This window comes from Oncorhynchus keta, chromosome 10 (genome assembly GCF_023373465.1).
Source record: "Oncorhynchus keta strain PuntledgeMale-10-30-2019 chromosome 10, Oket_V2, whole genome shotgun sequence".
Taxonomy (NCBI): domain Eukaryota; kingdom Metazoa; phylum Chordata; class Actinopteri; order Salmoniformes; family Salmonidae; genus Oncorhynchus; species Oncorhynchus keta.
The window spans coordinates 74,447,261-74,461,710 of NC_068430.1; the positions used below are offsets into that span (position 1 = coordinate 74,447,261).

A 14,450-nucleotide genomic window follows, 5' to 3' on the forward strand; every position below is an offset into this window, starting at 1 on the left:
ACAGCCATAACCACAGCCTGCTGTTGTGAAATGTCTTCCTATAGCCTGCTGTTGTGCAATCTATCTATCCATCTATCCATCAATACATCTATCCATCTATCCATCTATCCATCTATCTATCTGGCATCCGTCTGTCCGTCTGTCTGTTATGGTGACCATGTGTCTGGCTAGGGGTGTGTGGTCAAATATGTGTGAGTGAGTACATTTTGAGTAAGCATGTGTTTGTATGGAGTAGCCTTGTGTGGGCGAGCATGTGTGTATATGTGCCTATAAGTTTGTATGAAGAAGTATACGAGTGCATCACTCTCTCTCTCTCTCTCTCTCTCTCTCTCTCTCTCTCTCTCTCTCTCTCTCTCTCTCTCTCTCTCTCTCTCTCTCTCTCTCTCTCTCTCTCTCTGTCTCTCCCTCTCTCTGTATCTTTCTGTCAATTCAATTCAATTTAAAGGGCTTTATTGTCATGGGAAACATGGGTTAACATTGCCAAAGCAAGTGAGGTAGATAATATACAAAAGTGAAATAAACAATAAACATTACACATACAGACGTTTCAAAACAATAAAGACAATAAAGACATTCCCAATGTCATATTATATATATATATATATATATATATATGGTGAAAGTACACAAGGGAAAATAAATAAGCATAAATATGGTTTGTATTTACAATGGTGTTTGTTCTTCACTGGTTGCCCTTTTCTCGTGGCAACAGGTCACAAATCTTGCTGCTGTGATGGCACACTGTGGAATTTCACCCAGTAGATATGGGAGTTTATCAAAATTGGATTTGTTTTCAAATTCTTTGTTGATCTGTGTAATCTGAGGGAAATATGTGTCTCTAATATGGTCATACATTTGGCAGGAGGTTAGGAAGTGCAGCTCAGTTTCCACCTCATTTTGTGGGCAGTGAGCACATAGCCTGTCTTCTCTTGAGAGCCATGTCTGCCTACGGCGGCCTTTCTCAATAGCAAAGCTATGCTCACTGAGTCTGTACATAGTCAAAGCTTTCCTTAAGTTTGGGTCAGTCACAGTGGTCAGGTATTCTGCCGCTGTGTACTCTCTGTGTGTTAAGGCCAAATAGCATTCTAATTTGCTCTGTTTTTTTTGTTAATTCTTTCCAATGTGTCAAGCAATTATCTTTTAGTTTTTTATGATTTGGTTGGGTCTAATTGTGCTGTTGTCCTGGGGCTCTGTGGGGTGTGTTTGTGTTTGTGAACAGAGGATATTTTTGCAGAATTCTGCAGGCAGAATCTCAATTTGGTGTTTGTCCCATTTTGTGAAGTCTTGGTTGGTGAGCGGACCATGTGTCTAGGATGCCCTGTGTCTGTCTCTCTCTCTCTCTCTCTCTCTCTCTCTCTGTCTCTCTGTCTCTCTGTCTCTCTGTCTCTCTCTGTCTCTCTGTCTGTCTCTGTCTCTCTGTCTTTCTCTGTCTCTCTCTCTGTCTCTCTCTGTCTCTCTCTGTCCCTCTCTCTCTCTCTCTCTCTCTCTCTCTCTCTCTGTCTCTCTGTCTCTCTCTCTCTCTCTCTCTCTCTCTCTCTCTCTCTCTCTCTCTCTCTCTCTCTCTCTCTCTCTCTCTGTCTGTCTCTGTCTCTCTCTCAATTCAATTAAATTAAATTCAAGGGCTTTATTGGCATGGGAAACATGTGTTAACATTGCCAAAGCAAGTGAGGTAGACAACATACAAAGTGAATATATAAAGTGAAAAACAACAAAAATTAACAGTAAACATTACACATATAGAAGTTTCAAAACAGTAAAGACATTACAAATGTCATATTATATATATAAATATATATATATATATATACAATGTACAAATAGTTAAAGGACACAAGATAAAATAAATAAGCATAAATATGGGTTGTATTTACAATGGTGTTTGTTCTTCACTGGTTGCCCTTTTCTCGTGGAAACAGGTCACAAATCTTGCTGCTGTGATGGAACACTGTGGTATTTCACCCAGTAGATATGGGAGTTTTTCAAAATTGGATTTGTTTTCGAATTCTTTGTGGATCTGTGTAATCTGGGGGAAATATGTCTCTCTAATATGGTCATACATTGGGCAGGAGGTTAGGAAGTGCAGCTCAGTTTCCACCTCATTTTGTTGGCAGTGAGCACATAGCCTGTCTTCTCTTGAGAGCCATGTCTGCCTACGGCGGCCTTTCTCAATAGCAAGGCTATGCTCACTGAGTCTGTACATAGTCAAAGCTTTCCTTAATTTGGGGTTAGTCACAGTGGTCAGGTATTCTGCCGCTGTGTACTCTCTGTGTAGGGCCAAATAGCATTCTAGTTTGCTCTGTTTTTTTGTTAATTCTTTCCAATGTGTTAAGTAATTATCTTTTTGTTTTCTCATGAAATTGGTTGGGTCTAATTGTGCTGTTGTCCTGGGGCTCTGTAGGGTGTGTTTGTGTTTGTGACCAGAGCCCCAGGACCAGCTTGCTTAGGGGACTCTTCTCCAGGTTCATCTCTCTGTAGGTGATGGCTTTGTTATGGAAGGTTTGAGAATCGTTTCCTTTTAGGTGGTTGTAGAATTTAATGGCTCTTTTCTGGATTTTGATAATTAGTGGGTATCGGCCTAATTCTGCTCTGCAGGCATTATTTGGTGTTTTACGTTGTACACGGAGGATATTTTTGCAGAATTCTGCGTGCAGAGTCTCAATTTGGTGTTTGTCCCATTTTGTGAAGTCTTGGTTGGTGAGCGGACCCCAGACCTCACAACCATAAAGGGCAATGGGCTCTATGACTGATTCAAGTATTTTTAGCCAAATCCTAATTGGTATGTTGAAATTTATGTTTCTTTTGATGGCATAGAATGCCCTTCTTGCCTTGTCTCTCAGATCGTTCACAGCTTTGTGGAAGTTACCTGTGGCGCTGATGTTTAGGCCAAGGTATGTATAGTTTTTTGTGTGCTCTAGGGCAACAGTGTGTAGATGGAATTTGTATATGTTGTCCTGGTGACTGGACCTTTTTTGGAACACCATTATTTTGGTCTTACTGAGATTTACTGTCAGGGCCCAGGTCTGACAGAATCTGTGCAGAAGATCTAGGTGCTGTTGTAGGCCCTCCTTGGTTGGTGACAGAAGCACCAGATCATCAGCAAACAGCAGACATTTGACTTCGGATTCTAGCAGGGGGAGGCCGGGTGCTGCAGACTTTTCTAGTGCCCGCGCCAATTCGTTGATATATATGTTGAAGAGGGTGGGGCTTAAGCTGCATCCCTGTCTAACCCCACGACCCTGTGTGAAGAAATGTGTGTGTTTTTTGCCAATTTTAACCGCACACTTGTTGTTTGTGTACATGGATTTTATAATGTCATATGTTTTACCCCGAACACCACTTTCCATCAGTTTGTATAGCAGACCCTCATGCCAGATTGAGTCGAAGGCTTTTTTGAAATCAACAAAGCATGAGAAGACTTTGCCTTTGTTTTGTTTTGTTTGGTTGTCAATTAGGGTGTGCAGGGTGAATGGTCAGACATGGTCTGTTGTACGGTAATTTGGTAAAAAGCCAATTTGACATTTGCTCAGTACATTGTTTTCATTGAGAAAATGTACGAGTCTGCTGTTAATAATAATGCAGAGGATTTTCCCAAGGTTACTGTTGACACATATTCCACGGTAGTTATTGGGGTCAAATTTGTCTCCACTTTTGTGGATTGGGGTGATCAGTCCTTGGTTCCAAATATTGGGGAAGATGCCAGAGCTAAGTATGATGTTAAAGAGTTTTAGTATAGCCAATTGGAATTTGTTGTCTGTATATTTGATCATTTCATTGAGGATACCATCGACACCACAGGCCTTTTTGGGTTGGAGGGTTTTTATTTTGTCCTGTAACTCATTCAATGTAATTGGAGAATCTCTCTCTGGTCTAGAGTGAGCCGCAGCTCTGATATGTTTAATTAGGAAACCAGCCCAGTGGTCCTGACTGTCAGCTGTTATTAATGCAGGTGACATAGAGAAGGTGCTGGCAGCTGTTATTAATGCAGGTGACATAGAGAAGGTGCTGGCAGCTGTTATTAATGCAGGTGACATAGAGAAGGTGCTGGCAGCTGTTATTAGTGCAGGTGACATAGAGAAGGTGTTGGCAGCTGTTATTAATACAGGTGACATAGAGAAGGTGCTGGCAGCTGTTATTAATACAGGTGACATAGAGAAGGTGCTGTCAGCTGTTATTAATACAGGTGACATAGAGAAGGTGCTGGCAGCTGTTATTAATACAGGTGACATAGAGAAGGTGCTGTCAGCTGTTATTAATACAGGTGACATAGAGAAGGTGCTGGCAGCTGTTATTAATGCAGGTGACATAGAGAAGGTGCTGGCAGCTGTTATTAATACAGGTGACATAGAGAAGGTGCTGGCAGCTGTTATTAATGCAGGTGACATAGAGAAGGTGCTGGCAGCTGTTATTAATACAGGTGACATAGAGAAGGTGTTGGCAGCTGTTATTAATACAGGTGACATAGAGAAGGTGTTGGCAGCTGTTATTAATACAGGTGACATAGAGAAGGTGCTGGCAGCTGTTATTAATACAGGTGACATAGAGAAGGTGTTGGCAGCTGTTATTAATACAGGTGACATAGAGAAGGTGCTGGCAGCTGTTATTAATACAGGTGACATAGAGAAGGTGCTGTCAGCTGTTATTAATGCAGGTGACATAGAGAAGGTGTTGGCAGCTGTTATTAATACAGGTGACATAGAGAAGGTGCTGGCAGCTGTTATTAATGCAGATGACACAGAGAAGGTGTTGGCAGCTGTTATTAATACAGGTGACATAGAGAAGGTGCTGGCAGCTGTTATTAATGCAGGTGACATAGAGAAGGTGCTGGCAGCTGTTATTAATACAGGTGACATAGAGAAGGTGTTGGCAGCTGTTATTAATACAGGTGACATAGAGAAGGTGTTGGCAGCTGTTATTAATACAGGTGACATAGAGAAGGTGCTGGCAGCTGTTATTAATACAGGTGACATAGAGAAGGTGTTGGCAGCTGTTATTAATACAGGTGACATAGAGAAGGTGCTGGCAGCTGTTATTAATACAGGTGACATAGAGAAGGTGCTGTCAGCTGTTATTAATGCAGGTGACATAGAGAAGGTGTTGGCAGCTGTTATTAATACAGGTGACATAGAGAAGGTGCTGGCAGCTGTTATTAATGCAGGTGACATAGAGAAGGTGTTGGCAGCTGTTATTAATACAGGTGACATAGAGAAGGTGCTGGCAGCTGTTATTAATACAGGTGACATAGAGAAGGTGTTGGCAGCTGTTATTAATACAGGTGACATAGAGAAGGTGCTGGCAGCTGTTATTAATGCAGGTGACATAGAGAAGGTGCTGGCAGCTGTATTAATGTCAGGTGACACACAAAGAAGGTGCTGTAGTGTGTGACATAGAGAAGGTGCTGGCATGTGTCAGAGTGAGAGCGTGTATGAGTGAGAGCGTGTGTGTTCATGAGTGTGGTGAGTGGAAAAAGTGTGTGTGTGTGTGTGTATGTACACTCTGTGTGTGTTTACATAGACACTGTGTGTGTGTGTGCAACACACCACGGAGACACTGGGAAAACACTGTGCAACACACCACGTGTGCAACACACCACGTAAACACTGTGTGTGTATGTGCATCTCACCACGCACTCACTGTGCAGATTTGTGTTTACAAACACTGTGCAGACAAACACTGTGCAACACACCACGCACCTAAACACTGTGCAACAACCACACATCACAAACACTGTGCAAACAAACACTGTGCAACACACCACGCACCTAAACACTGTGCAACACACCACGCACCTAAACACTGTGCAACACACCACTCACCTAAACACTGTGCAACACACCACGCACGCACCTAAACACTGTGCAACACACCACGCACCTAAACACTGTGCAACACACCACGCACCTAAACACTGTGCAACACACCACGCACCTAAACACTGTGCAACACACCACGCACCTAAACACTGTGCAACACACCACGCACCTAAACACTGTGCACACCACGCACCTAAACACTGTGCAACACACCACGCACCTAAACACTGTGCAACACACCTAAACACTGTGCAACACACCACTCACCTAAACACTGTGCAACACACCACGCACCTAAACACTGTGCAACACACCACGCACCTAAACACTGTGCAACACACCACGCACCTAAACACTGTGCAACACACCACGCACCTAAACACTGTGCAACACACCACTCACCTAAACACTGTGCAACACACCACTCACCTAAACACTGTGCAACGCACCTAAACACTGTGCAACACACCACGCACCTAAACACTGTGCAACACACCACGCACCTAAACACTGTGCAACACACCACTCACCTAAACACTGTGCAACACACCACGCACCTAAACACTGTGCAACACACCACGCACCTAAACACTGTGCAACACACCACGCACCTAAACACTGTGCAACACACCACGCACCTAAACACTGTGCAACACACCACGCACCTAAACACTGTGCAAACACTGTGCAACACACCACTCACCTAAACACTGTGCAACACACCACCCTAAACACTGTGCACACTGTGCAACACACCACGCAAAACACTGTGCAACACACCACGCACCTAAACACTGTGCAACACACCACGCACGTAAACACTGTGCAACACACCACGCACGTAAACACTGTGCAACACACCACGCACCTAAACACTGTGCAACACACCACTCACCTAAACACTGTGCAACACACACTGTGCAACACACCACTCACCTAAACACTGTGCAACACACCACGCACCTAAACACTGTGCAACACACCACGCACCTAAACACTGTGCAACACACCACGCACCTAAACACTGTGCAACACACCACGCACCTAAACACTGTGCAACACACCACGCACCTAAACACTGTGCAACACACCACTCACCTAAACACTGTGCAACACACCACGCACCTAAACACTGTGCAACACACCACGCACCTAAACACTGTGCAACACACCACGCACCTAAACACTGTGCAACACACCACGCACCTAAACACTGTGCAACACACCACGCACCTAAACACTGTGCAACACACCACGCACCTAAACACTGTGCAACACACCACGCACCTAAACACTGTGCAACACACCACGCACCTAAACACTGTGCAACACACCACGCACCTAAACACTGTGCAACACACCACGCACCTAAACACTGTGCAACACACCACGCACCTAAACACTGTGCAACACACCACGCACCTAAACACTGTGCAACACACCACGCACCTAAACACTGTGCAACACACCACGCACCTAAACACTGTGCAACACCACACCTAAACACTGTGCAACACACCACGCACCTAAACACTGTGCAACCACCTAAACACTGTGCAACACACCACGCACCTAAACACTGTGCAACACACCACGCACCAACACACCACGCACCTAAACACTGTGCAACACACCGCACCTAAACACTGTGCAACACACCACGCACCTAAACACTGTGCAACACACCACGCACCTAAACACTGTGCAACACACCACGCACCTAAACACTGTGCACTAAACACTGTGCAACACACCACGCACCTAAACACACTAAACACTGTGCAACACCTAAACACTGTGCAACACACCACGCACCTAAACACTGTGCAACACACCACGCACCTAAACACTGTGCAACACACCAAACACTGTAAACACTGTGCAACAACACCACACACCTAAACACTGTGCAACACACCACGCACCTAAACACTGTGCAACACACCACGCACCTAAACACTGTGCAACACCCACGTACCTAAACACTGTGCAACACACCACGCACCTAAACACTGTGCAACACACCACTGTGCAACACACTGTGCAACACACCACGCACCTAAACACTGTGCAACACACCACTAAACACTGTGCAACTAAACACTGTGCAACACACAACACACCTAAACACTGTGCAACGCACCTAAACACTGTGCAACACACCATGCACCTAAACACTGTGCAACACACCACGCACCTAAACACTGTGCAACACACCACTCACCTAAACACTGTGCAACACACCACGCACCTAAACACTGTGCAACACACCACTCACCTAAACACTGTGCAACACACCACACACCTAAACACTGTGCAACACACCTAAACACTGTGCAACACACCACACACCTAAACACTGTGCAACACACCACACACCTAAACACTGTGCAACACACCACGCACCTAAACACTGTACAACACACCTAAACACTGTGCAACACACCACGCACCTAAACACTGTGCAACAAACCACGTACCTAAACACTGTGCAACACACCACACACCTAAACACTGTGCAACACACCACGCACCCAAACACTGTGCAACACACCACGCACCTAAACACTGTGCAACACACCACGCACCACACACCTAAACACTGTGCAACACACCACGCACCTAAACACTGTGCAACACACCACGCACCTAAACACTGTGCAACACACCACGCACCCAAACACTGTGCAACACACCTAAACACTGTGCAACACACCACGCACCTAAACACTGTGCAACACACCACGCACCTAAACACTGTGCAACACACCACGCACCTAAACACTGTGCAACACACCACACACCTAAACACTGTGCAACACACCACGCACCTAAACACTGTGCAACACACCTAAACACTGTGCAACACACCACGCACATAAACACTGTGCAACACACCACACACCTAAACACTGTGCAACACACCACGCACCTAAACACTGTGCAACACACCACACACCTAAACACTGTGCAACGCACCTAAACACTGTGCAACACACCACGCACCTAAACACTGTGCAACACCACACGCACCTAAACACTGTGCAACACACCACGCACCTAAACACTGTGCAACACACCACGCACCTAAACACTGTGCAACACACCACGCACCTGTGCAACACACCTAAACACTGTGCAACACACCACGCACCTAAACACTGTGCAACACCACACGCACCTAAACACTGTGCAACACACCACGCACCTAAACACTGTGCAACACACCACGCACCTAAACACTGTGCAACACACCACGCCTAAACATTGTGCAAACACTGTGCAACACACCACGCACCTAAACACTGTGCAACACACACACGCACCTAAACACTGTGCAACACACCACGCACCTAAACACTGTGCAAACACACCACTGTGCAACACACCACGCACCTAAACACTGTGCAAAACACTGTGCACCACGCACCTAAACACTGTGCAACAAACACCCTAAACACTGTGCACCACCACACACCTAAACACTGTGCAACACACCACGCACCCAAACACTGTGCACACACCACGCACCTAAACACTGTGCAACACACCACGCACGTAAACACTGTGCAACACACCACGCACCTAAACACTGTGCAACACACCACGCACACTAAACACTGTGCAACACACCACGCACCCAAACACTGTGCAACACACCACGCACCTAAACACTGTGCAACACACCACGCACCACACACCTAAACACTGTGCAACACACCACACACCTAAACACTGTGCAACACACCACGCACCTAAACACTGTGCAACACACCACGCACCTAAACACTGCACCACCTAAACACTGTGCAACACACCACGCACGTAAACACTGTGCAACACACCACGCACCTAAACACTGTGCAACACACCACGTGCACCTAAACACTGTGCAACACACCACGCACACACCTAAACACTGTGCAACACACCACGCACCTAAACACTGTGCAACACCACACACCTAAACACTGTGCAACACACCACGCACCTAAACACTGTGCAACACACCACGCACCTAAACACTGTGCAACACACCACGCACATAAACACTGTGCAACACACCACACACCTAAACACTGTGCAACACACCACGCACCTAAACACTGTGCAACACACCACACACCTAAACACTGTGCAACGCACCTAAACACTGTGCAACACACCACACACCTAAACACAGTGCAACACACCTAAACACTGTGCAACACACCACGCACCTAAACACTGTGCAACACCACACGCACCTAAACACTGTGCAACACACCACGCACCTAAACACTGTGCAACACACCACGCACCTAAACACTGTGCAACACACCATGTACCTAAACACTGTGCAACACACCACGCACCTAAACACTGTGCAACACACCACGCGCATAAACACTGTGCAACACACCTAAACACTGTGCAACACACCACGCACCTAAACACTGTGCAACACACCACGCGCATAAACACTGTGCAACACACCTAAACACTGTGCAACACACAACACACCTAAACACTGTGCAACGCACCTAAACACTGTGCAACACACCATGCACCTAAACACTGTGCAACACACCACTCACCTAAACACTGTGCAACACACCACGCACGTAAACACTGTGCAACACACCACTCACCTAAACACTGTGCAACACACCACACACCTAAACACTGTGCAACACACCACGCACCTAAACACTGTGCAACAAACCACCCTAAACACTGTGCAACACACCACACACCTAAACACTGTGCAACACACCACGCACCCAAACACTGTAAACACTAAACACTGCAACACACCACGCACCACACACCTAAACACTGTGCAACACACCACTAAACACTTTGCAACACACCACGCACCACTAAACACTGTGCAACACACCACACACCTAAACACTAAACACTGTGCAACACACCACACACCTAAACACTGTGCAACACACCACTCACCTAAACACTTTGCAACACACCACGCACCTAAACACTGTGCAACACACCACGCACCCAAACACTGTGCAACACACCACGCACCTAAACACTGTGCAACACACCACGCACCACACACCTAAACACTGTGCAACACACCACACACCTAAACACTGTGCAACACACCACGCACCTAAACACTGTGCAACACACCACGCACCTAAACACTGTGCAACACACCACGCACCTAAACACTGTGCAACACCACACACCTAAACACTGTGCAACACACCACACACCTAAACACTGTGCAACACACCACGCACCTAAACACTGTGCAACACACCACACACCTAAACACTGTGCAACACACCACGCACCTAAACACTGTGCAACACACCACACACCTAAACACTGTGCAAACACACCACGTGCACCACTAAACACTGTGCAACACACCACGCACCTAAACACTGTGCAACACACCACGCACCACCTAAACACTGTGCATCTCACACGCACCTAAACACTGTGCACACACCAAACACACTGTGCAACACACCACACACCTAAACACTGTGCAACACACCACTCACCTAAACACTGTGCAACACACCACTACCTAAACACTGTGCAACACACCACACACCTAAACACTGTGCAACACACCTAAACACTGTGCAACACACCACACACCTAAACACTGTGCACCACCACAACACACCACACACCTAAACACTGTGCACCTAAACACTGTGCAACACACCACGCACCTAAACACTGTGCACCACCACACACCTAAACACTGTGCAACACACCACACTGCACCTAAACACTGTGCAACACACCACACTGTGCACACCTAAACACTGTGCAACACACCACGCACCTAAACACTGTGCAACACACCACACACCTAAACACTGTGCAACACACCACACACCTAAACACTGTGCAACACACCACGCACCTAAACACTGTGCAACACACCAGCACCACACACCTAAACACTGTGCAGCACACCACACACCTAAACACTGTGCAACACACCACGCACCTAAACACTGTGCAACACACCACACACCTAAACACTGTGCAACACACACGGCAGCCAGCAGACAAACACATATTGAAAACCACAGGAGAAAGTTCCAGTTTTTTAAGTGGAGATCTCAGATTGATATTCGTCTCCTTCCTGTTTACTCATTGTTTCCTTCATAAGAAGTTTCCAGAATGCACTCTGTATAGCGGTGCGTTAAAGCAGATGTGTTTAAAAAATATAACATTTCACTGCACCTACCTGGTGTACACGTATGTGACAATAAAAACATGTATATTTATATATATTTTTTAACTAATTCACCCAAAGTTTCACCCATCAAATACACAAACCCATGGTTACAGCTTCTGCTTTCAGCCACAACCTTTAGGTTCCAGAGTCAAACCACCATTTTACAAACTCTGCTTTCACAAGATCAGATTTCTCCCTCCCTCCCTCCCTCCCTCCCCAGGTGAGAGACACAGCAACCCGATCCAGGTGTAACTCAGGTGTAACCCGTGTAAGGTGGTGTCCCTCGCTATCTCTCTTTCTTCCCCCTTTCTTCTCCTATAGATCCCGAACAGCAACAGTTTAGTAGAGGGACTGAAACTCTACCCCAGGAAACAGGCTCTTGGGAGTGTGTGTGTGTGCGTATGTGCGTGTGTGTGTGTCTGAAACAGGCTCTTGGGAGTGTGTCGCACCGCGACTTACAAGGCTTGTTTTGGTGGGTTAGGTTTCCAGTGAAGTGTGTCGATCGGAGAATGACGAGGGGTAATGGTGTTTTGTTATGGTCGTAAGTTGTGTGTGGAGTGTGTGGAATGTGTAGATGGATGGATTGGATGGAGAATTTGTGGAAAGCATAGCAAGGGTCGAGAGTGGTCTGGACTTTACCATTTTTGCTGCATTGTGTTTTTGTTTTGAGAGGATTAGGGATATTAGTGTGTGTGTGTGCTGCCATGTGTGGCTGCATGAATAGCGGGGTCAAGAACCTACTGTAGCACTAAACCTATCCTAGCTGCTCAGGCCCTCAACATGAAACGTTACTGTCAAGCCATTCCTTCTCTACATGCTCCTACACAGTATCTAATTGCGGGTTCCGTTGCCAACGGCATTGCTATGTCAAGTTGTAGAGTTTAAGTCCTGGTAACCAGTTCTGATTTGTTGAACCGTTTGTCCTGCCTAAAGCCTTAAGGGAACATTGGTAACGGGATGAAGGTTGGTTTACAGTCGGTCTATCGACAGTTGTCACGGTGACATCATGAACGTTCTATTGTCGTCCAAAATCAAGCTTGTCGTTACAGAAAAGTAGAAACACAAAAACGACAAGCTGTGTAACATCAGCAGCCTGCTGGTCCAAAATGTCCCAGCAAGCCAGGCAACTAAGAGTAACTTTCTAAACAATATCTTGGTTTGTTTGTAGCTTGTTAGCTTGTTAGCTTGCTGGGTAGCCTGTTTAAAGAATGACCATATCATAGCTGACACCATCTTAACTTTAGCACGTTTTTATTAATTATTACAGGAAAATAAACTCACAACAAGATCATTATTTACAAGTTAATGGCAAGCTAATTACAGAAAACAGGTTACGGTTGTGAGTGTGACGAAATAAAAGCAGGGCATTCTACCGGAGAATTGAAGAACTTGTGCACAGTCTCAGACAGGTAACCACGACGGTAACCACGAAGGAAACGGTCGCAGCAACGGTCTACAGACAGTCCACCGGAGTATAAATTAAATGTTGTTTTGACCAGCGACACTTGTCGCATTCTAATTGTCTACAGATAGACCAAGTATTAACTAGAGGTCGACCGATTATGATTTTTCAACGCCGATACCGATTATTGAAGGACGGGGGAAAGCCGATACCGATTAATCGGCCAATTAAAAAAATTACATGTATTTATTTGTAATAATGACAATTACAACAATACTGAATGAACACTTATTTTAACTTAATATAATACATCAATAAAATCAATTTAGCCTCAAATAAATAATGAAACATGTTCAATTTGGTTTAAATAATGCAAAAACAAAGTGTTGGAGAAGAAAGTAAAAGTGCAATATGTGCCATGTAAAAAAGCTAACGTTTAAGTTCCTTGCTCAGAACATGAGAACATATGAAAGCTGGTGGTTCCTTTTAACATGAGTCTTCAATATTCCCATTTAAGAAGTTTTAGGTTGTAGTTATTATAGGAATTATAGGACTATTTCTCTCTATATCATTTGTATTTCATTAACCTTTGACTATTGGATGTTCTTATAGGCACTATAGTATTGCCAGCCTAATCTCGGGAGTTGATAGGCTTGAAGTCATAAACAGCTCAATGCTTGAAGCATTGCGAAGAGCTGCTGGCAAACGCACGAAAGTGCTATTTGAATGAATGCTTACGAGCCTGCTGCTGCCTACCATCGCTCAGTCAGACTGCTCTATCAAATATCAAATCATAGACTTAATTATAACATAATAACAGAAATACGAGCCTTTGGTCATTAATATGGTCGAATCAAGAAGCTATCATTTCGAAAACAAAACATTTATTCTTTCAGTGAAATACGGAACCGTTCCGTATTTTATCTAACGGGTGGCATCCCAAAGTCTAAATATTGCTGTTACATTGTACAACCTTCAATGTTATGTCATAATTATGTACAATTCTGGCAAATTAATTACG

General features: G+C 45.2%; 3 protein-coding genes across 3 annotated transcripts in view; all 3 read left to right on the forward strand.

Moving 5' to 3' along the window:
• The window catches only part of LOC127931934 (uncharacterized), a 10,883-nt gene extending 5,501 nt beyond the window's left edge, over window positions 1-5,382 (forward strand). The window contains exons 3-4 of the mRNA XM_052526085.1: window positions 3,947-4,648; window positions 4,766-5,382. Of these exons, the coding sequence (XP_052382045.1) occupies window positions 3,947-4,648; window positions 4,766-5,382 (1,319 nt within the window). The remainder of the gene's footprint in view (window positions 1-3,946; window positions 4,649-4,765) is intronic.
• The window catches only part of LOC118372603 (vasorin), a 184,149-nt gene that overhangs the window by 21,687 nt on the left and 148,012 nt on the right, over window positions 1-14,450 (forward strand).
• The window catches only part of vasna (vasorin a), a 49,970-nt gene that overhangs the window by 21,685 nt on the left and 13,835 nt on the right, over window positions 1-14,450 (forward strand).